We start from the raw sequence: 24,937 nt of genomic DNA on the forward strand, positions 1-24,937 counted from the left end.
TGAGAAATTCCTTGGAAAATGCTGTAATGCCTGGAGTTGCCCTCTGCAGCTTTTTCTGTTACTCCTGCTTTTAGTGGAACAAAGCCAAGGCTGACTCCACTTGCCATGAATCGATCAGGGGGTTTCATCATTAATTTGTGCACATGTGGTTTAGTTTAGTTTATTGTGCAGTGCAAAGCCTTTTGTTGTGTGCTGTCCAGTCAGTGGAAAGACTATACATGATTACAATCTAGCTGTCCACAGATACAGGATAAAGGGAATAACGTTTAGTGCAAGATAAAGTCCAATTAAAGATAGTCCAAAGGTCTCCAATGAGATAGATGGGAGGTAAGGACTGCTCTCAAGGTAGTGGTAGGATTGTTCAGTTGCCTGATAACAGCTGTGAAGAAACAGTCCCTGAATCTGAAGGTATGCTTTCTCACACTTCTGTACCACTTGCCTGATGGGAGAAGGGAGAAGAGGGAGTGACCAGGGTGAGAGCCGTCATTGATTATGCCGAGGCAGCGTGAAGTGTAGATGGAGTCAATGAAAGGGAGGTTGGTTTGTGTGATGGTCTGGGTGGCATCCACAGTTCTCTCTAATTTCTTGCAGTCTTGGATAGAACTGTTCCCAAAACTTACAACTTCTGTTCTGGGATGAGCACACGAAATGAGAGCCAGCAGCTGATCTCAACATCCCTTTCATTGTCTCATCACGTACCCAATAAGTTTTAAAAGTGGTGAAATCATCGGACAAAGTCAGCATGGATTTATGAAAGGCAAATCATGCCTGATGAATCTTATAGAATTTTTCGAGGATGTAACTAGTAGAGTGGATAAGGGAGAACCAGGTCCTCTGTGATGTGGACACCGAAGAACTTGAAACTCTCCACCCTCTCACCGTTGATGTTGATGGGGGGTGCGCCCCCCCTCCTCCTGTGCCCAACGATCACCTCCTTGGTCTTGTCGACGTTGAGAGAAAGGTTGTTGGCCTGGCACCACCGTGTCAGGGCCACTACCCCCTCTCTGTAGGCCGACTCGTCCCCGTTGGTGATCGGACCCACGACTGTAATATCGTTCACGAACTTGACAATGGTGTTGGTGTCATGTTGGGCCGCACGGTCGTGTGTGTACAGGGAGTACAGGAAGGGGCTGAGGACGCACCCCTGAGGTGTGCCGATATTGAGGGTGAGGGCTGCGGAGGTGTGGTCTCCGATCCTCACCATCTGGGGTCGGCCCGTCAGGAAATCCAGGATCCTGGTGCACAGACCGGGGTTCAGCCCCAGGAGCTTGTCGACGAGCTTAGAGGGCGCAATTGTGTTGAATGCCGAACTGCAGTCTAAGAACAGCATCCTAGCATTAGTGTCCCTCTTGTCCAGGTGGATGACAATGCTATGGGTTGCCAGTCTCCCATTTTAAGTAATACCTTCAACTACCGTCGCTCTTTCATGTTTTCCCATCCTGGTACACACCCATTTCTCTCCCTATCCTGTCCCTCTCCCCCTCTCTGTATCCCCTTCTGCTTTATCCTTCTCGTTATATCACTCCTCTTGCCCCCTTAACTTATTCTTGTCTCTTCACCTTCAGCCTTGTCACTTACACCCATCTGCCTATCACCCCCATCCCCATATATTAACCCGTCAGTTGCCAGGCTTTGACCCCCTCAATTCTCTTTTCCAGGTTTTCTTCCTATCCCCCCCCCTCCCCACCCACACTTCACTCCATCAGTCTGAAGAAGGGTCCTGACCCGAAACGTCACTTATCCATGTCCTCTAGAGACGCTGCCTGACCTGCTGAGTTACTCCAGCACTTGGTGTTTTGCTTGGAATTCTCTACTCCAGCAAGCTATGGAGGTGGAGTTAGTGAATACATACATGGTGGAGATTAATAAGATATTTAAAAAATAAGGGCGAAATGGATGTGCACTGGGATGGTAGGTAGAGACACATAAAAGGGCATGGGTCGTTGAGGGTACTACATAGAATTGGGTAACAGATTGATGCCCCCCCGCAGATCCTGATATATAAATATGCATGTTAAAATATAACAAAGAACATGAAGAAAATGAAGAGGAAACTCAGGATTCATCAGAGCATTTGGGTGATGCACAAGCATTTTAATCATTATAAACTTTTTTTCATTGATTCAGGCAGATGTTTCCAAGAAGGGGACATAAGGAACTCCAGAGGCTGATTTACAAACAAAGACACAAAATGCTGGTGTAACTCAGCAGGTAAGGTAGCATCTATGGAAAATAGGTGACGTTGCATCCGAAATGAGTTGCTGCCTGACCTGCTGAGCTACTCCAGCACTTTGTGTCTTAATTAGGTTCCAAACCTGTATGAAATAACAGAATAGAAATCATATTATATTTGGTCTTTTTAATGCTACTGATCTAAGACATTATTGTTTAAAAAAATATATATATATATTTGTTCAAGATAAAAGAGTCTCTGCATTTCAAAATAATTTATTATAAATGAAGCACAGGGGATATTTTTAAGGATAATGTGCTAAATAAATCCAAGATTTGTTTTTCTCTATATGATATACAAGCTCACAACATTCCTGATTTTATTAGAAACCAGTCCAAAGAATAAAAGTCACTCGTGATTTGGATAAAATCTGGACGAAAATCTTGTATATTATTGAGCTGACAAGTAAATATGTATAGAGACAATGTTCAAATAATGGACAGACAGCAGTCGTGACATAAGGATTGCATATTTAAACTCTGTAATCAACAGTAAACCAACGTGATCATTACAGGTTACAGTCTTATAACTCATTGTTTCATTACAGCAAATTTCAAATTGGAATCTTACAAGATATACAACAGAGGGTAGATTTAAGGCACTTGGTCATTTTGGCAAAAGAATCTCATGGAAGGTGTCATTTAGTGTTTGCAAGGTTTCTTAGTACTGAATGTATTTGATTTTAAGGAAGGCATGCTTTCAAGTCAACATCCATTATACAAATTAATAATCAAGCATTGTGATTTCAATTCTTCCTGTGGCAAGCATGTGTTTTATTGTTTTTACAAAGTAAAAGGTAGCGGCACTGAAGAAATAAAGTAAAATGCAAGGTCTAAAATAAAAAGCCATGGGATGCTGTAGATGAGAAATTAAACTCGGAAATTAATCTCTGTGCTATTTTGGTGGAAGTGTCAAGCCATTTAGTTTAAAGTGTCTAAGACCCAAAAGATTGGGATATTGAGTGCAATGATATCAGTCCATTATTTACCCAGTAATGAAAATAGAGTCAAGGTATGTGCCTTATAGAGGTGTACAAGATTATGAGAGGAATAGATCGGTTAAATGCAGTCTTTTGCCCAGAGTAAAGAAATCGAAAACCAGAGAACATAGCTGATGTGAAGGGGGAAAGATTTAATAGGAATCTGAGGAGTAACTTTATTACACAAAGGGTAGTGGGTATATGGAACAAGTTGCCAGAGGATGTGGTTAAGGGAGTTACTATCATAATGTTTAAGAGACATTTGCTCAGGTACATGGATAGGATAGGTTTAGAGGGGCGGATAGGTGGACTAATGAAGATAGTGCATGCTCGTGGTCAAGTTGGGCCGTAGGGCCTGTTGCCATGCTGTATGACTCTCGATATTGCTGAAATACTATTTCAACATGTGGCAAGTGCGTTCTTGCATTCATTATTATTGATATTTAAGAGTAAAAATTAAATTTAAAAGTTTTTAGATTGTCATTATAAATCATAATTGGGCTTGGCTTTTGTTTACACATTACAACAAATAATGTTAAAGTAGAATAGAAAATGTGTTCTTGTTGAGCACTAGGGTAATAATTGTATGTTTAGTTTAGTTTAGATACAGCGCGGAAACAGGCCCTTCGGCCCACTGAGTCTGCACCGACCAGCAATCCCCACACATTATCACCTTCCTACACACACTAGGGACAATTTACACTTATACCAAGCCAATTAATCTATAAGCCTGTACATCTTTGGAGTGTGGGAGGAAACCGAAGATCTCGGTGAAAACCCACGCAGATCATGGGGAGAACGTACAAACTCCGTACAGACAGCAACCGTGGTTGGATCGAACCCGGGTCTCCGGCACTGGAAGCGCTGTAAGGCAGCAACTCTACTGCTGTGCACTGTTTCGCCATTGTTAAAAGTAAAATTTAGTTTTAATATTTATTTAAACTTGGGGCTCCCTTTAATTACAGGACTGTGGCATGCATGTACCTGGACAATTTTGCTAAAGTGTGATCACGATGACGTATTATTGCAATTAGCTTCAATAAACCACACCTAGAGATAACATGAAATAGAGAACATTAACTGTAATGCTATACTGTAGCTACAATATAAAGTGATAACATTGAAAGTCGCACTATACTGGATTGTAATTCATATCTTATTCGCCTTAATAAGGGTTAACATATTTCAGACCTTTCACTGCAAAATAGAAATTAATCTTGACAATCATTTTGTTCTAAAAAAATCAATGGGAACTGGATTTATGAAGCTTGACCATGCTAATTATGTTTGGCAATGAACATATTTATATTTGGTAGAATTTGCGCAATATTATCCTTTTGCCATGAGTTTGAATATTGAGGAAAAAGTCCAATGTAAATTACAGGTGACAATTTTCTACCTTTAAGACTTTGATATGATGCAAGACAGTTGATGGATGTTTGTGCTTAAAGATTGAAAGGTTACTAGAAATAGTCTACTTTCTTGATCACCATTCAAATGCCTCTACTTCCTTAGGAGACAGAGAAAATTTGAGGTCTCCAATGACTCTTACCAACTTCTTCAGATGCACCAGAGAAAGCCTACTGTTGGGTTGCGTCACAGCTTGGTTTGGGAACAGCTCTGCCAGAGAACGCAAGAAGTTAGAGAGTTGGAGATGTAGCCCAGTCCATCACAACCCCATCATTAACTCCATCTACACCACACTGCCTCTTTAAAGCAGTCAACATAATCAAAGACTTGTGTCACCCTGGTCATTTCTTCTTCTCCCCGCTCCCGTGGGACAAAAGGTACAGAAGCTGAAAGTGTGCATCACTAGATTCAAGAACAGCTTCTTCCCCTTTGTTATTAGACTTCTGATCGGTTCCACCATAAGCTGGGGCAACTGTCTGATTCACCTCTACCCCATCGAGGACGTTGGACTTTGTCCCTAGAACAGATGTGCTACAATGCTGAGGACTATATTCTGCACTCTGTATCTTTCCCTTTGCTCTATCAATTCTACATGAGTGTAACTCGATTGTATTTACCTATAGTATTATCTGATTTGATTGGATAGCATGCAAAACAAAGCTTTTCACTGCACATGTGACCATAATAAACCTAAAGTTAATTTTGGCTTGGTTATAAGCTTTATAAATGCCATTCTAAGGCTGACTGTGAGAACACATCACAGATGAATGGCACTTGCAATCTGTTTCATTGCATTTGAAGAGATGCCTGCTGTCCTCTTGGCTCCACAGTTGTGCAGCTGAGCCCTGGAGTCAAGTGGAATGTAAATGGAAGCTGCAGGAGACACCACATGGTTCAGCGCGTCAGTAAAGCATCACTGCACTACGTGATGTTTAAACATAAGTGGGAGTAGATCACTCAGCCCTTTCAGTCTCATCCATTATTAAGGACACACATCATTCTTTTACCTCTACACCATTTTCAGTCCTATTCCCATAACTTTTCATTCATCTAATGTCCAGAAACCTATTAATTTCAGTTTCAATGCGATCCTTGACAATATCACGCCACTCCTGGGTACAGAATTCTGAAGATTTGCCATGAGTGTAGAAATTCTAGTCCTACATGCATGGTCCTTATTTTGAGATATCAAAACTACTGAACCAGGGTAATCATCCTCCCTGTACCTAATCAGTTGTTATCGAGCAACTGCACCATCCTACCAGAGAGCAGCCCTGAGCTACTATTTACCTTATTGGAGACTGACTATCTTTGATCAGACTCTACTGGATTTTATATTGCACTAAACATAATTCACATATTCCCTTTATCTTGTATCTGTGGATGGCTCAATTGTAATCATGTATAGTCTTCCCACTGACTGGTTAGCATCCAACAAAACTATTCACTGTAGCTCGGTACACTTGACAATAAACTAAACTAATCTGTTGAGCTTACTAAGAACTTTGTATGGTTTAATAAAGTCATGCCTCATTTTCCTGAGACCTCTCCTACTCAATCTCTCCTCGTATGTTGAACCTTCACCATATGACTAAAATTGACATGGACATAGAACAGTACAGCACATGAGCTAACCCTTCAACTCACAATATCTGTGGCAAACATGATGCTGTTAACCTAATCTCTGCTGCCTGCACATGATCCATATCCCTCAATTCCCTGCATAACAACATGTCTAACCGAAAGCTTCTTCAATCCACCACTGCCACCACCACTGGCAGCCATTCCAGGCACCCACTACTCTCTGTGTATGAAATTTGCATCGTACATCTACTTTAAACTTTCTCCTCCCATGTTAAAGGTATGCCTCTAGTCTTTGACATTTCCATCCCGGGTAAAAAAAATGGTTCTGACTATCTACCCTATCTCTGTCTCTGTCTCTCATAACTTTACATACTTCTACCAGGTCATCCCTCAACCTCCCGCATTTGAGAAAAACCAATCCAAGTTTGTCCAACCTCTCCTTATCTTAAACTCTCTGATCCAGGCAACATTCTGGTAAAATGCAGAAACAAAGAACTATAGATACTGGTTTATACCAAAGATAGACCAAAGTGTTGGAGTATCTCAGTGGGTCAGGCAGTATCTCAGGAGAAAAAGGATGAGTTTGAAGAAGGGTCCCGACCCGAAATGTCACCCATCCTTTTTCTCCAGAGATACTGCCTGACACGCTGAGTTACTCTAGCACTTTATATCTATATTTAACGTTATAGTAAACTTCTGCATCCTCTCCAGACCCTCCATGTCCTTCCCGTAATGCGGCAACCAGACCTGCACACAATACTCCAGGTTTCTTAGCATGAACCTATACAATTGTCGTAAGACATCTTTACTCAAACATGCAATTATCTTGCAATAAAAGCAGGAATGCAGGTAATAAAGAGATAATGCTATAAAGGTACAATTTTCCTTCCTAACTGCATGCAGTGCAAGTGCCTTTGAAGGTCAGCATCTCTCCATGCATTATCATTTGAAAGGTACTCAGTGTTTCTGATATTTAAAAAAATATCTGATATTAAATAATCTCACATTTCCACACTGTAGATCTTAGAGTCAGAGATGTACATCGCAGAAATAGGCCCTTCAGCTCATCTTGTTCATGTTGGCAACTTGGGCTAATCCCATTTGCCTGCATTTGGCCCATATTCCTCAAAACCCTTCCTACCTCTATATCGGTTCAAATGTCTTTTAAAAGTGGTAATTGTTATCCACTTCTATAGCTTCCTCTGGCAGCTCATTCCAGGCACGGACTACCCTCTGAGTGAAAAAATTGCCCCTGAGCGAGCTGTTGATAATACAAATACGATTTATGAGAGTATTATAATTAATCTGATCCCACTTCACAATCTTAACATGAGAGCATGGTTCTTTTCAAAAGGAAAATCACAGCAAATTTACCTACATAAAGGGTTATAAAAATTTGGAACACACTTTGAACATTCTTCCTGATTAGAGGGAGATTTCAGAACAATTGGATTCACAAACCCACACATTTGTTTTGTGAAGACATAAAGGGATTCAGCCAAAGGGTTGGAATACTGCATTTAGTTGCAAATCAGTCAACATCAAATTTAATGCCACAACAGTCAAGAGAAGCCAAATGGCATTCTCTTGTACCTCTTCCATCTATTACAAATATAAAACTGCTTTTAAATTCTGAAATAAATGATTGTGCTTGGTATTATATACCATGAATACCAGTTAAAATATTGGATAGCAATAATCTTAACGAAACACATGTTGCAAATTTCAATGTACTCCTGATGTGGTGTCTTGGCCAAGGCATATTCATAAAATTAGAAATTATTTTTCCAGACATATTTATAATACTGTCCTCATTTACATAATTGCAAGCAATGTATATCCGTTACTTCAAACGAATTGATAGAACTTAATGCATCTACATATTAAACTGAGCCACGGAAAGTAGATTGAAAAGGCTGTATATAACACACAGCATGTCACGTTGCTTTTAAATGTTGCTCTGAATTTTTTTTTTACACATGTAAAACGAAGGATTGTCAATGAGACTTTTTCAGTGTTCTGGAGACTCACTCCGAAACTCAAGTAGTTTGAAAATATCACATCGAAGAGGACTGGAGGAAAATTAAATAACTTGAAGAAACAAGCACTCCTAATTTGAGCGTCTGCCATGTCTTAATATATTTCCTTTATTAATATTTTTTAAAAGCAACCTAAAAAATAGTTATAATCTAGTCATCACCCTGTGTCACACTCCACTCATTCACAGTGTCTTCCTTCCCTGATTCTTTTGCCAGAGTATCCTTGGTTATGTTTAATGAATGAGCACTGGTTATGCCGTCTGGTGATTGTCTATGCAAAAATACATTAATCTTTTCTCCCGTTTGACTTGTATTTGAGTCTTTTGCGTCAGAGTCAGTGCTACCGATCAACGCTGGCTCCAACTTTCTTACACCTTCATTGCTGGAACTCCCTCCACTTTTCAGTACGCTTTCCTCGTGTGTAATTTCCTCAGAAACTGTGTAAATCTTATTACAATTATGTTCTGCATTACACGGTTTTGTTCGTTTTCGAAAAAATGATAAATGTTTGATGGAGTCTTTAACAATACTTTTACTGTTTTGTTTTTCCTTGGATATATCGGTTGTTTTTGGAGTTGTTCCATTACTTAAGGTTTTACAAGATGCTGGCGAGGCTGATACTTTAGACATTGTTTTTGGACAAACTAAAGATGTCAATTCAAAAAAACTCAGCTTGTTCTTCCGTTCATTTGTACACGTTATCTCTTTTGCAATAGTCGTGCATTTAGCTGCTCGATCTTCATTCTTAAAGACCTCATTTTGGTCTGATATTTTGGATGCTGCGCCAACGCTGGAGGACTGTACACCAGGAAGCTTGTTCCCTTTTAGAAGACCCAAAACCTCATAGCGGAAGCTTGAAATATCCTGTTTCAGCTCCTTTAACCACAATAAAAGTTATGCTTTCTGTTAAAAGATATTCAGCAATACCATAGAAAACATACAAATAATTCAACAAATTGATAAATCAAATAGTTCATTTAAAAGTCTGTTAAAATTATGCTGCTAGGATATTCAATGAAACCGTATTGTTTGGGCCATCTGTGTAACTGGCATGTGCTATTTGTTGTTATATTTCATGAAAACACTTTAGCAAATAACACTCGGTATAGCTAAATTTGAACGAATAGTATTAACTGCTGTACAATTGAAATTTAAGAACATCAACATTATTAACTGAAATGTAAATGTTTGAGTATTTCAATGCTTTTTTAAAGTCAAACTTATTCAACTGAAAAATATCTGTTTCTAGACTAATAATCCTCTATATGGGAGGTCATACAATTTCAAAAGGGGGAAAAAACATGGTTGAGATGGAAATTCAACTGTATGCCTGGAATGACAAAGGCCCAAAGATCTTTGTAAATAACAGAGCCATTGTTTCTTTACATCTTGCTTCTTCCCCTGTTATCAGACTTCTGTACGGTCCTTCCATAAGCTAGGATACTGTCCGATGCACCTCTATCCCATTGTGGACATTGGACTTTGTCTCTGGAACTGATGCGCGACAATGCTGAGAACTATATTCTGCACTCTGTATCTTCCCCTTTGCTCTACCTATTGTACTTGAGTTTGACTTGATTGTATTTATGTATAGTATTATCTGATCTGATTGGACAGCATGCAAAACAAAGTTTTTCACTGTACCTTGGTACACGTGACAATAATAAAGTTAAAAGTTATAGGTGTAATCTACATGCTGTGCCGTAGCTATAATCTGTATATTTGTATATTCTCCAGACAATTAAGTAATTTTTAAAGAATTATCAATCTTTAGTCAATAATATTTTAGAAAGTTCAAACTCCCAGAATTAAAATCAATGTCACTCAAATTACTTTTTATCAGAACAGAATTTGGTAAAAAACTTTGAAAAATCACCTTAAAGTTCTCTTCAGTCAGCCCTTCTTCAGTTTTGGCATCTCTGATCATTGCTGCAACGTATCTTTTCACCAAGTTTCTTATAACTTCCTGGAAGAAAAAAGGAATGACTCATTTTACAGGATTCAGAAAAATACACTGTCAGATAGTTAGAAGAGTTTGGAACAAAATGTTATGTTGGCATGCCTTTGCTTTTCCAGAAAACAGTTACTTTAAACAGATTAATAAAATATATAATTACAATGGGGATTAGTCATCATTTTGCATACATGCCAATGTATCAGAACAAGACTGGGAAGAGTTATGGATCGATAAAGGCCACAATATTTTTACCAACTGAAAGGACATGTTCCAGAGGTTTATACTGGAAGCTATGAATGGCCAAAGAGTACATAATTATATGACCCAAGGTGAATGTTGTGAAAATGTATTCTCCAAACACTTTAAAATGAATAAAACACAAAGTACTGGCATTACTTAGTTGGTCAAGCAGCATCTGTGGAGGAAACGGACAATGTTTCATCAGGGGATCCTTCTTCAGACTGATTGTAGAGAGGGGGGTAGGGGGGGAGAAAACTGGAAGAGAGGTAAAGGGCAGGACAAAGCCTGGCAAGTGATAGGTGGATACAAGTGGGGTGAGGGAGGGTTTTCAGTGAATGGTCTGGGGACACAGAAGTGCTCTTGGTTGGTGAGTACAAGACCAATGGTTGAGAGGACACAAGTGCACACAGAATGTGGGTGTCTATTGGCACCAGTCATAAATATAAAATGAATGATAATCTGGACAATCTACAACACGAGCATATACATGCTAAACAGTGGAAACAACCCCAAAGTCCATGTATTATTTGGCATAGATAGGGAGAGAGTCGGAACCTTTTTCTCAGGGTTGGAATGTCAAAGACTAAGAGGGTAAAGCTTTAAGGTGAGAGAGGCAAAGTTTAAAGGAGATATGCAAGTATTTTTTCACACAGAGAGTGATGGCATCCCTGGCAGCATGTTCCAGGCAACCACCATCCTCTGTGTAAAAAAAAATGCTTCACACATCTTTACAATTTGCCCCTCTCACCATAAAACTACATCCGCAAGTCTATTTCCACCCTGGAAAAAAGGTTCTGTCTACCCTATCTCTGCCTCTCATAATTTTATACACTTCTATCAGTTTTCCTCTCAGATGTTCTAAAGAAAACAATTCACGTTTATCCAACCTCTACTTACAGCTAATACCCTCTAATCTAATCCATGCAGCTATCAAGCAAATCTTTTCTGCACCCTTTCCAAAGCCACCACATCCTTCCTGTAATAGGGTGACCAGAACTGCAGGCAATAGTCCAAATACGGACAAACCAAACCTATGAGGCTAAATCATGACTTCCTCACTCTTATACTCAATGCCCCAACTGATGAAGGCAAGCACACCATATTATAGCAAAAATCCAGGCAATTGAAATTCAAGCTAAAACTTTAACTAACAAATCTAGCCCCCCTTATGCTGAAATTTTATCTGATGTGGTTGCTAGTTTGTTATTCTAAATTCCCAGGTATTTATGAAAAACAATTTGCATGCATTAATAGGATTTTGCCACATTTCATCCAAATCATGGGCATGAAAGTGGCATCACAGATAGCTAGGGTGGTCAAAAAGGCTTTTGGCACATTGGCCTTCATCAGTCAGAGTACTGAGTATAGAAGTTTGGAGGTCATATTGCAGGTGTATAAGACGTTGGCGAGACCGCATTTAAAGTATTGTGTTCAGTTTTGGGCACCATGTTATAGGAAAGATGTCAAACTGGAAAGGGTGCAGAGAAGATTTACGAGGATGTTGCCAGGACTAGAGTGCCTGAGCTATAGAGAGAGGTTGAGCAGACTAGGACTCATTTCCTTGGAGCGCACAAGGATAAGGGGTGATCTTATAGAGATATACAAAATCATGAGAGGAAGATGCACAGTCTCTTGCCAAGAGGAGGGGAATGAAGAAATAGAAGACATAGGTTAAGGTGAGGTGGTAAGATTTAATAACAATCTGAGGAGTAATTTTTTCACACAAAGAGTGGTGGGTATATGGAACAAGCTGCCGGAGGAGGTAGTTGAGGCAGGTACTATGGCAACATTTAAGTAACATTTAAATAGGTACATGGATAGGACAGATTTAGAGGGATATGGGCCAAAGGCAGATAGATGGAACAAGTGCAGATGTGACATGTTGGTCAGTATGGACAAGTGGGGCCGAAAGGCCTGCTTCCACATTGTATGACTCATGGTGAGAAAGTGGTTTACATTAACAAAACTGGAGCACAAACACTTGTGGAGCTTTTGATGAAAATACTGTTTCAAAACAGGAGTTATATTCTCAACTTCATGGATTGATAAATTAGTAGCCACTTTGTGTATTATTACCAGCTACTTCAGAAAATGAGATGTTTAAAAAAAACTTACCTGGTACTGGTGATTTCGTCTTAGATTGCCAGCTGCACGCCTCTTTAAAAAATGAGAGAATGTATATAAATGGATTAAATAACAAAATCAATATAGTTTGATGAAGCAATGAAGCTTTGTTTAAATATTAACATCTGCAGGAAGAATTTAAATTTCTTACCCCGAGAGACCCGAGACTTTCAGGTTTCCTTCGTTTTTGCTTACAGAAAAATTTGAGGCATAAATGATTTCTTATCCAAGTTAGTAAATACCAGATAGATTTTGGACTTGGAATAATGTTAAAGGGAGTTGGAAGAGTTCCACCTTCTTCAAAGTAACTCATCCAAAGCTTTGTCCTTGCAAATTTCCACTCAATGTCTGCATGATCCTGCAACATATCAAATTGGATGGCATAATTCCTTGTGATTACTTGTAAATACATGATTCACAGCCTCCCATAACAATTCATGATGATGTTTAATTTAATTCAGATGCTTGTAGAACCAAACATTCTTGGCAATTTATTTTTTATATTGCTTAATCGTTTATTGCACAATTACTGTCATTTACATTAAATTTAATTTGACAACCTATTTTAAACCTTTATTGTAACTCAAACTTGGTATCTCCACACCAATTCAAACACATTAAGTTTAAACAGAAAAATATATCACAATTATTATGCGGAATCAAGGTAGGATGCAAAATAGAAAGACCAATAGATATTTTGATTATCTGAAGTGGACAAATGGGTTACACATGAGATATGAAGTTCTCTTTCAATTTTTTATTTCACTTCCACAATGATGAAATGGGGCATGAGATCGTTCTGGCAGGTAAGGTTAAGGGAAATCCAAAGAGATTTTATATTAAGGGAAAAGGGTGACTAGAGGAAGAATAGGATCTCATAGAAACCAAAGTGGCCATCTATATGTGGAGTCACAGGAGATGAGCAAGGTCCGCAATTAATATTTCTCCTCTATATTTACCATGGAGAAAGACAGGGAGACAAGCGAAAGTTAATGGTGACGTTGTGGCGGGCTGAGCCATTTTGGTATCGAACCATCGTTTGTCGGGCTCGAACTCTCGTGTGGACCAGGCGGTATCTGGGGGGCGGGCCGTCGTGTGTGTGCGAGACAAAGGATTTGACGTTAGAGTTTAACTCGGGTGTGCGCACGAGTGGTGGCACGGTAATAGTCAAATACTAACTTGATGTGCGAGTGAGCAACGGAGCTGTATCTGTTAATTATTAAATGGAGTGTTTGCACAACACGTGGACCTCTACAGTGGTGACCCCCGACGATCCAAAATGGCCTATTTTGGATTGTATCATGTCTGCAGCCAACAACTCAGACCAGCAGAACGCAGTTTCGATCAAACTGCCCACTTTCTGGACATCACAGCCCCATGTGTGGTTTCAACAGGCTGAAGCCTAGTTCCACATCTGCCACCAAATACTACTACGTGGTCAGTGCGCTGGTCCAGGACACCGCCGGGAGCCTAATCGTTTACCTTCGCCAGCCGACGGCAAGTACGAGGGCCTCAAAGCGCTCCTCATGCGCACTTTCAGTTTCAGCCGTCGCGACAGGGCAGCCAGACTTCTGCACATGGATGGCCTAGACGACCACAAGCCATCCGTGCTTATGGATGAAATGCTCATCTTGATGAACGGACACAAGACCTGCCTCCTGTTCGAACAGGTTTTCCTTGAGCAGATGCTTGAGGACGTTTGCCTGCTCCTCGTGGATGACGATTTCACCGACCCCCGACGGCTGGACATGCGGACGTGCTGTGGCAGGCGAAACAGCAGGGTGGCATCACCATCAGCCGGGTGACGGCGCGGCCTCGGCGGGTCAAGCGGCCGGTCCCAGCCTCCACCAAAGGCGTGGCAGTGAAGCTGGCCATGAGCCACGCCGGCAAGGGTAAGTGGTGTTACTTCTACCAAAGGTGGGGTTCCGAGGCCCGCCAATGCTGACCAACCTGCATGCATCCGGGAAACGCTTCGGCCGGCCGCCAGTAGTGGCTACTGCGGCTGGCAGCAGCATAGCCTCCTCTACACCTGGGATCGTCATTCGGGGCAGTGTTTTCTCGTGGACATGGGAGCAGAGATCAATGTTTTGCCCCCATCGAGGCGGCGACACTCATTCCGTAAACAGGGGGCCTTCTCTGGCCTCCACCAACGGCAGCAACATCAAGACCTACGGGGATCGTACGATTCCGCTCCACTTCAACTCCTGTCACTTCAAGTGGCCCTTTACTATCGCCGACGTCTCCCAACCGCTGCTTGATGTCGATTTCCTCCGCTTCACATGGTCCCCAAAGCGTCTGGGGGCTGGAGACCCTGCAGGGACTACCGCCGTCTCAACGAGGTCACAACAGACGACTGGTACCCTGTCCCTCACATCCGGGACTTCATGCTAATCTGGATGGCGGAAAAGTTTTTTCCAAAGTCGACCTGGCTACGTGGCTACCATTGTATTCCAGTCCACCCGGACGACATCCCCAAGACGGCTCTCATCACCCCATTCGGGCTCATTGAATTCTTACAGATGCCTTTTGGCCTCAAGAACGCCGCCCAGGCTTTCCAAAGGCTCATGGACACGGTAGACCACGGGCTGGACTTCATGATCATCTACCTCGATGACATCCTCGTCGCCAGCCGCTCTCGCCAGGAACACCGCACACACCTCCGGCTGCTTTGCCAGTGGCTCAGCAAGCATGGCCTGGCCATCAACCTTGCCAAGTGACAGTCTGGCCTCCCTTCCATCAGCTTCCTTGGCCACCACATCAACCAGCACAGAGCGGAGGATGTGCGATTTGGGCCTGCTGACATCACGCTCCTATGCGACATGTCTACGGGACAGCCAAGACCCTTCATACCCGTGGCCTGGCGCCGCCGGATTTTCGACATGGATCATGGTTTGGCTCACCCTTCCATCCGGGCAACAACGGCACTGGTAGTAGCCAGGTTCATGTGGCACGGGTTGCGCAAACAGGTCGGCAGTTGGACCTGAGTGTGCATCCCCTGACAAATCTCAAAGATCCAGCGACACATCAAGGCGCCGCTGCAGAATTTCTCCCTGTTACACCGGCATTTCAACCACATCCACGTCAACATCGTTGGACTGCTGCCTCCATCCAGAGGTGTCAGTCCATTCATCATCGTGGATTGATTCACAAGATGGCCGGAAGCCGTCCCGCTCTCGGATACCTCCACTACGACGTGTGCACGTGCCCTCACCGCCCACTGGATCGCCCACTTTGGCTTGCCGGCGGACATCTCCTCTGACAGAGGTGCGCAGTAACCTCCAAGTTGTGGTCAGCAATGGCCCGGCTGCTTAGCACTAAGCTGAACCACACTATGGCACACCACCCGCAAGCAAAAGGCCTAGTGGGGCATTTTCACCGGCACCTAAAGGCATCCCTAAATGCACGGCTCATGGGCTCGGAGTGGATGGACGATTTGCCATGGGTCCTGCTGGGCATACGCACTGCCCCGAAGGAGGACCTGGCAACTTCCTCGGCCGAGCTGGTGTACGGCGCCCCACTTACGGTCCCAGGGGACTTCATCCCGGCGGCAAGTGGACATCAGGAACCGTCCACGACCATGCTGACGCACCTCCGTGAGAAGGTGGGCCGCTCTCTCCAGTCCCAACGTCCCACCATGGACTCACCTCTACATACATCCCACCCACCCTCCAGGACTGCCAGTACGTTTTCCTTCGCCGCGATTCCCACCGTACGCCACTGCAAAGGTCTTACGCGGGACCCTTCAAGGTACTGCAACATGGCACCACAACCTTTGTCATCGACATGGGTGGCAGGCACGAGACTGTCTCCGTGGACCATCTTAAGCCGGCACACTTGGGCATTGACCAACCAGTGCAGGTGGCACAACCGTGCCGCAGAGGGCGTCCACTGTCACGACCGCACCCACCCTCAACTCTGCCAGCTGCGACCACGAACACAGGAGACGCATACATGAGATCAGGCCGCCTCACTCGTCAGCCAAACCGCCATTACTCCGGTTCTGGGGGGGGGGGGGGGGGGGGAGGGTCATGTGGCGGGCTGAGCCATTTTGGTATCCAACCTTCGTTTGTCGGGCTTGAACTCTCACGTGGATCAGGCGTGATCTGGGCCGACCAATCACGCGGTATGGGGGGCAGCCGTCGTGTGCCCGGAAGAACAAAGGAATTGCAGTTAGAGTTTAACTCGGGTGTGCGTACGAGCGGAGGCATGGTGGTAGTCAAATATTAACTTGATGCGCGCGTAAGTGATGGAGCTGTATCGGTTAGTTATTAAAAGAAGTGTTTACACAACGCATGGACCTCTACAATGCCTTGAGAACAGTCCCTATTATTGTCAAGGAGGTGTTCAATGTCCTAAAATGTATGAATGTAGATAAGATAAATCCCAGGGGCCTGATCAAATATTTCCAAGGGGACACTGCAAAGCTCCAGATGAAATTGCAAGAGCCTTGGCTGAGATGTATGAATTATTGTTACGCACAGTCCAGGTGCTGGAAGACTCGAAGGAGGCCAATGTTGTGCTTCTATTTAAGAAGGGCTGCAAAGAAAAACCTGGGGAATATAGTCAAAAAGCTTAAGATCTATGATTAGCAAATTACTGAAGGGGGATCTGAGGGATAAGATATACATACATTTGGAAAGGCAGAGATTGAATACGGATAATCAACATAGCTTTGCGAGTGGGAGCTCATGTCTTATGAATCTGATTGAGTTTTTTGAAGAAGGTTGGGAGGCCAGGGCAAAAGATCAAATCTATATAGAGGTTAGCAAAGCCTTTGATAAGGTTCTGTTCTGGAATATTAATTGGCATAGGATCCAGGGAGAGCTAGTTAACTGGATATAGAATTAGTTTAGGAATCAGAGGGAGATGGTGGAAGGTTGCTTTTTCAGACTGGAGGCCTGTGCCAGTGGTCACTGAGGGATCGGTGCTGGACCCATTGCTGTTTGTGATTTTTATCAACAATTTGGTATTGTTGACATTGTTGGTAGTTTGAAGGTGACACTAAAATGGGTTGGATTGTAAATAGTGCAGTTGGCCATCAAGAATTACTTGATCAGTTGGGCAGGCGGACCGAGGAATGGCTAATGGAATTTAATTCAGATAAGTATGAGGTGCTGAATTTTTGGAGGTCAAACCAGGGCAGGGCATTCAGAGCCCAGGGGAGTGTTGTAGAGCAGAGAAATCAAGGATTACAAGTACAACTTCCTTGAAAGTGTCATCACAAATCGATTGGGTGGTGAAGAAAATGTTTGGCATAATTGCCTTCATCAGTAAGGAAACTGAGTAGAAAAGCTGGGATGTTACGTTACAATTGTGCAAGACATTGGTGAGGCCACACAGAGTATTGTATTCAGTTTTGGTCATCCTGCAATAGGAAAAACACCATTAAGCTAGAAATAATGCAGAGCAGATTTACAAGGGTGGTGCCAAGACTTGAGGACCTGAGGTATGGGAAGTGGATGGGCAGACTAAGACTTTATTCCTTGGAGTGCAGCAGACTCCTGGCCCTGGCTGCTCTTGAAAACGAATTATCTATTATTTGACACTCCTTGGTATTTCCTACACATGCGCTTCTTTACTTTCAAATACATATCCAATCGTCTTTTAAGAATTATTATTAGATGTTCTTCCACTGGAAATATTAGGTAATCTTATAGGTGTACAAAATCATAAAGGAAAGAGAGGAAATAGTTGAGGTAGGTATTCTAACTACACTTAAAAGACATTGGGACATGTACATGGATAGGAAAGGTTTGGTGGGATTGGGCCAAACAAACGCAAATGGGATTATCCTAGATGGGGCATCTTGGGTGGCATGGATGAATTGGGCTGAAAGGCTTGTTTCCATGCTGTAGGACACTGCAATTTTTATCTCTAGCTTGATGTCCAGTGCATCAACACTTAATTGTATTTTAACTCACTCCTTTTTTAACAAAACCCGATAACCATGGCGAGGAACTCACCGCAATGAGTTGATAAGAGTTGTTCATCATAGCAATCAGCATATTTAGCAGAACCACAAGAGAAATAACATTGTATGTTCCAAACATAGTTGCTCCAACAAACTCCGTGAATTCATGGCGAGCCTTCACATTGGTCACATATAGGTTAATGAGACCAAATATTGACCAGAAGAGTGATTGGAGAGTCTCAAATAATCTGCAAAATTAAAAGTTAATACCTTGTCAAACTATATTTCATTTTCAAACAAAATAGAAACTCCTAACACATTTTAGCAAAACAAAAATGCAAAGTACTTAATTCATCAATACTGCCTCTAAAAACCAACAGTAAAGTTTATTACATATCAAGTTTAAAACTAAATCAGGTTATTAAAGCAAGGTGATGATTTGGTGCCAAGCAAACAATTTTCCATACACTTTCTTGGTATAAACTCATACATAGAATTGTACTAAAAGTAGGCCATTTGAGTATTGTGGCCTTGTCTGCTCTTGAAAACGAATTATCTATTATTTGACATTCCTGTGTATCTCCCATACATGTGCTCCTTTTACTTTCAAATACGTATCCAATCCTCTTTTAAGAATTATTATTACATGTCCTTCCACTGGAAATGTCAGTCATATATCAATGAAACAGGCCCTTTGGCCCAACCAAGATGCCGACCAAGATGCCCGATACATTAGTCCCATTTATCCACATTTGGCCCATATCCTCTAAACTTTTCCTATCTAAAAATTGTGAAATAATATCCTCCAACTCTTGCTGGCTGTTTTGATATAGCATGGGGACCATTTATATAAATTTTATGCCCATATTGTTTTCTTTATTTATTAATTCTGAAGAATAAATGTTGACCACCTTATCCTTGGTCTCCTGAAAGCAACAGAATGTGAACTTGGACAACAATAGCACTCTGCACTTCACCGCGTTGAGCAAAATGTTGCACATTTAACAAATCCACAATGCAAAAGAAAACAAACCATAATATGAGATATCCACCCACCCATTTTCACAGGACTCATTTTCAAGATTGTAGAAAACTGCATGGACAAAACATCCAAATATTTTTTGGAAAATTAAGGTCTTTAGTCATGCAATGTCTCACGGTTGACATAGGATTCTAACTTGTTCTATTGGTTCAAATGTATAATTGGAATATCCAAGGATAAAACTTTGCTCTGGTTTTGTTATAAACTGCATAAATAAGTAAACATTCCTCTGCATTTAAGAAACGTGGCTACTAACTTGGAAAATTACATCCGTGAAGCCCATTTGTGCAATTAAAATGAATAAAGGAGCTTACGTTGAAAAGGCGTTGTTCTGTTTCTCACACCTTATCCCTTTGCATTTATCCGGTTCCTCTGATGCATTTGTCTCGTAGTAAAAGTACAACTGATTCAGTCCATTTGCAAAAGCCAGCAGCACCAGGCAGTATATGAACAGGAATTTCAGAATATCCAAGAGCATACGTCCAAGAGATATTTGCAGGGGCCCCAAATGAGAGTTAGCAGTGAATAGTGAAATTAAGCGGAGAGAACTGAAAATATTTGCAATAGCAAATAATGCCTCAGCAACCAAGGTGGGATGCCACATTTCCCAGTCTTTACGCTGACGAGATCCACTGTACTTTAAACAAAATAACAATGTCAGTATAAAACATGTTACGTTAACTTTGCTATTCTTAACACAGGAACTTGATAAAGCTTGATAGCCATGTGTTCCAAAACTAAAATATTATGTTTTATATATCAATCAATTATCACAGTAAATCACATTCAAACAAAGCAGCATGCATTTTATTTTGTTGACATATCCAATCTAAATGTAAAGTCCAGACACACAAGAAAATGCAGATGCTGGAATCTTGAGCAAAACACAAGTGCTGGAGGCGGGTCAGGCGGTATCTGTGGAGGAAAGGACAGATGACGTTTCGGACAGAAGAAAAATCCTGACCCGACTCCTTCCACAGATCCTGCCTAACCCGCTCCTCCAGCACTTTATGTTTTGTTATTTATAAATTTACCATTCTCAACATGTATCAGATACCCATTTCAAGATGTGGGAACAGAATTATTGTTTAGTTTAATTATTATTATTAACATGGATATCAAATCCAACAATGGAGCCAGTAAGTGCCATGTCTTGCTGTTTTATTGAGTTTTCGGAGATGTTATGGATAGTAACTGGGTGCTTACAAGTACTGTTTGTTTTGTATGGACTGTATTTTTAGGTATTTTTAAATTCAATAGGTTATATTTATCTATTTGAAAACATAATTATAAAGACTGTGAAAACCGCTGCGCTTTCAGTTAATCTGGACATGGCACAGCGAGTACCTTTTCTTCAAATCTTGGTTAATTATAGAACACTGTTAAATTAAAAATGGAAAACAGAACCCCAACACATTTGATAAATGAGGAATTGTAGTTTTTTTAATAATTCAATAGTTTAATAAGAGTTTTGTGGACTATTTATCTGACTGCATCTCAATTCAGAACAAACTTTTAACAAAGCCTATTGCATCTTTTTGGACATTTCAGAAAAAAAGTAGTCATCTGTCAATTTCCAAATTATTTCAAAACCAGTAAATACAAATAATAATAAAAATTAAAAACATTCTTTTGAAATTTATAGGCTCTTGATTAGTAAGGGTGTTACAGGTTATGGGGAGAAGGCAGGAGAATGGGGTTACATTGGAAAATAGACTTAAAAGGCCTAATTCTGCTCCTATGTCTTATGGAAAAAATTTCGATCAAAATATTAATTTATAATTATAACCATTGGATTTAAAAGATGATTGGGGAAAATATCAACATCATATTAATTTTATTATGATTAATGTCCAGTTCATATCAAAATTTAATTTAAACGGTTTTATTTTATTGTATTACCAAATGTACATCTTCTAAGTATTTTTACTTAGTAACACCCATATTCCAAGTGGGCATCAAAGAAATATTGTCCTCGTGCAAGACACCCAGTTCTGTACAAGTACAAAAAGTCTACCCTGATCTTGAAACTTTAATTGTCGAACATGCCTAATATCCTGGACAGTTTTAGAATACATGGAGTCATACAGCATGGAAACAGGCCCTTTGGCCCAACTTGCCCATGCTGCCCAAAATGTCCCATCTACACTAGTCCCACCTGCTTGCGTTGGGCCCATATCCCTCTAAACCTTTCATATCCATGTACCTATCTAAATGTCTTTCAAATGTTCTCAAATTCTCACTTTTTAAGAATCTGAATCTCAGCAAATCTATCGCTGCATCACCATGCCACCCTAAATTCTTGTCTTTTTTTAACTCTCATTTGTTTTTTTTAGTTTCTCACTCTCTAACGTTCGTTCTGTATTTGTTTTTCCAACCTTATCTTCATGTTCCTTGTGCCGCTCACCTCCATTCATCATGCCTGCCTTCCTCTCCACTCTTCCCCAGATATGTTCCACTTTCATAATTTTTCATCCCCTTTAACTCTATTTCACTTTGCTTTTTATGTTTTCACATATTCACTCATTTTCATAATTATCTAAAATTCAAAGGAGATCAAGGTATTTGTTGATTTAATTTAAAAAAAAATTTTTTGCTATCATTAACCTTGGCAAATTCAACATTTTGACTGAGTCAGAGGAAATATTTGCATGCAGCATATTTTTGAAAGATTGTGGGATTGAAGAAAGTAACAGGTATGGAAAGGCAAATACCTTAAAAAAGGCAACAATTTTAAGAGAAATTGTTGCTAAGTATAAAGAATTCATTACAAAATCCATTAGATTCCACCAGTCGTGTATGTAATCTTGAAGTCCTCCGTCCCACATTTGTTTTATTTCACCCCAAATGAAACCTGTTATCAAAGAAAGAACAGAGTTCTGAAAATGTGCTTATAGTTCTTAAGAATAAATATATTAATTAAAATTCTTAATTAGGACAAGTAGCAGTGAATTCCACCTTTCGTTTTGAATTAAAATACATTTCTCTCATTTCACATTGATTGATTCATTGATTGATTGATGCAGAATAAAAACAGGTACGGCCTACTGAGTCCACGCCAACTCTCACAATCACCTGTTCACACTAATTCCATGTAATATGTTTCACATCCACTCCCTACACACCAGAGAAAATTTACGAAGGCCAATTAACCTACAAACCTGCAAGTTAAGTGGGATGTTGGAGAAAACCGGAGTGCCCAGAGAAGACCCATGCAGTCACCCTTGCTATTGAGGGCATGCAGCGTAGGTTTACTAGGTTAATTCCCGGAATGGCGGGACTGTCATATGTTGAAAGACTGGAGCGACTAGGCTTGTATACACTGGAATTTAGAAGGATGAGAGGAGATCTTATCGAAACGTATAAGATTATTAAGGGGTTGGACACGTTAGAGGCAGGAAACATGTTCCCAATGTTGGGGGATTCCAGAACCAGGGACCACAGTTTAAGAATAAGGGTTAGGCCATTTAGAACTGAGATGAGGAAAAACTTTTTCAGTCAGAGAGTTGTGAATCTGTGGAATTCTCTGCCTCAGAAGGCAGTGGAGGCCAATTCTCTGAATGCATTCAAGAGAGAGCTAGATAGATCTCTTAAGGATAGGGGAGAAGGTGGTATGGGAAGAAGGCAGGAACGGGGTACTGATTGAGAATGATCAGTCCTGATCACATTGAATGGCGGTGCTGGCTCGAAGGGCCGAATGGCCTCCTCCTGTACCTATTGTCTATTGTCACAGAGAGAACGTGTAAACTCCACACAGACAGCACCTGTACTCAGGATCAAACCCGGGTCTCAGGCGCTGTGCGGCAGCAGCTATACCAGCTGCATCACTGCCACTCAGAGTATTATTTTGGTATCTTCTTAGAATTTCTCAAATTATAAATAATGAATGCCTAATTGCAGCAATTCATTTACGGAACAGGTTATTTTTTTCACAGTGCTGTGCTATAAACAGCCATAGTCAATCTAAAGTTGTGGACCAGCTAAGATAAAATCAAACATAGAAACATAGAAGCATAGGAAATAGGTGCAGGAGGTGGCCATTTGGCCATTCATCGTGATCATGGCTGATCATCCACAATCAGTAACCCGTGCCTGCCATCTCCCCATATCAAACACATTTGATCAAATTATTAGATTGGAGAATGAAGTAGATTTTGATCTTGAACATATTGGATTTATCAGACAGACCAAGCTGTCTGTCCAATATAAAACCAATCTGAACTTCACTCCACTGATTCAATGAAATGAAAAATCAGGTGGGTTGATAATAGACAGAACATTCTGATCTGATTGCTGGTGAAGCCAGTAATGTACTCTGCATTTTTCGGCAAGCATAAAATACAACGTTTAAACATTTACATTCGACATGTTTCATGAGCCAGAATATATTTTTCAAAACAAAATTTGAAATTTGTCATTTTTATAATTATATCTTTATTTTAGGATGTTCCACATGGCCCTGACAGGATTCCCAGCCATTTAATGAACATATTGGAGAAAATATACATCTCTGTGCAACTAAATATATCAACAACTTTTCTGCTTTTTTTTTAAAAAGGGAAATTTATTAATTGATTCATTTTTAAATAAAATGATCAGGACCACTTTGGTCCCTTCACGATTTCATAATCACTCATTGCAGACTATAGCTAAGGAATAAGAATAGTCACCATAATTTGCACACAAAAAGCTCCCAGGGACGAGATAATGACCATGATTTAAAAGAAAGATTTTTAGTTCAGTTCAGTAGAGATACAGCATAGAAACAGACCATTCAGCCAATTGAGTCCATGCCAACCATCGATCACCGATTCACACTAGTTCTATGTTATTCCGCTTCCTACACAGCAGGGGCAACTTACAGAGGCAATTTAACCTACAAAACCGTACGTCTTTGAGCTGTGGGAGGAAACCAGAGCACCCGGAGAAAATCCATGAGGTCACAGGGAGAGCATGCGACCTGCACACAGAGAGCACCCGATGTCACGATTGAACCCTGGTCTTTGGCACTATGAGGTTGCAGCTCTACCAACTGTGCCACTATGCCGTCCTCAGCGATGTGGGCTGAGAGATAGTTGCTGGACAAGATAACACATGGAATATCTCTGGTCTTCTTGAAATAATGCCCCAGAAGAGAACAGGCAGGCTCCCAGTTTATCATTTCATGTGGTTGTATAACATTGCTTCTGCACTAATCTTTTATGTGTCTCTGGAGTAACTTAAGGGCAACGATGCTATCCTATGCATCACAGCTCACACACAAATGTAACGCATGAGCAGCACAGTAGCGCAACAGTAGAGTTGCTGCCTTACAGCGCTAGAGACCCAGGTTTGATCCTGACCACAGGTACTGTCTATAAAGAGTTTGTAAGTTCTCCCTGTGTCTGTGTGGATTTTCTCCAGGTGCTCTGGTTTCCT

General features: G+C 41.1%; 1 protein-coding gene across 5 annotated transcripts in view; it reads right to left on the reverse strand.

Annotated features, from left to right (window-relative positions):
- Nucleotides 1-2,434: 2,434 nt before the first annotated feature.
- LOC144595377 (short transient receptor potential channel 4-like) overlaps nucleotides 2,435-24,937 on the reverse strand; it is a 93,820-nt gene continuing 71,317 nt past the window's right edge. For all 5 annotated transcript variants that reach the window (XM_078402841.1, XM_078402842.1, XM_078402840.1 and 2 more), the window contains exons 5-11: nucleotides 22,234-22,373; nucleotides 19,834-20,156; nucleotides 18,530-18,725; nucleotides 12,718-12,924; nucleotides 12,558-12,599; nucleotides 10,122-10,211; nucleotides 2,435-9,121 (exon numbers count right to left, since the gene is read on the reverse strand). In XM_078402841.1, the coding sequence (XP_078258967.1) occupies nucleotides 8,396-9,121; nucleotides 10,122-10,211; nucleotides 12,558-12,599; nucleotides 12,718-12,924; nucleotides 18,530-18,725; nucleotides 19,834-20,156; nucleotides 22,234-22,373 (1,724 nt within the window). In that variant the 3' untranslated portion in view covers nucleotides 2,435-8,395. The remainder of the gene's footprint in view (nucleotides 9,122-10,121; nucleotides 10,212-12,557; nucleotides 12,600-12,717; nucleotides 12,925-18,529; nucleotides 18,726-19,833; nucleotides 20,157-22,233; nucleotides 22,374-24,937) is intronic.

This window comes from Rhinoraja longicauda, chromosome 7, assembly GCF_053455715.1.
Source record: "Rhinoraja longicauda isolate Sanriku21f chromosome 7, sRhiLon1.1, whole genome shotgun sequence".
NCBI lineage: Eukaryota > Metazoa > Chordata > Chondrichthyes > Rajiformes > Arhynchobatidae > Rhinoraja > Rhinoraja longicauda.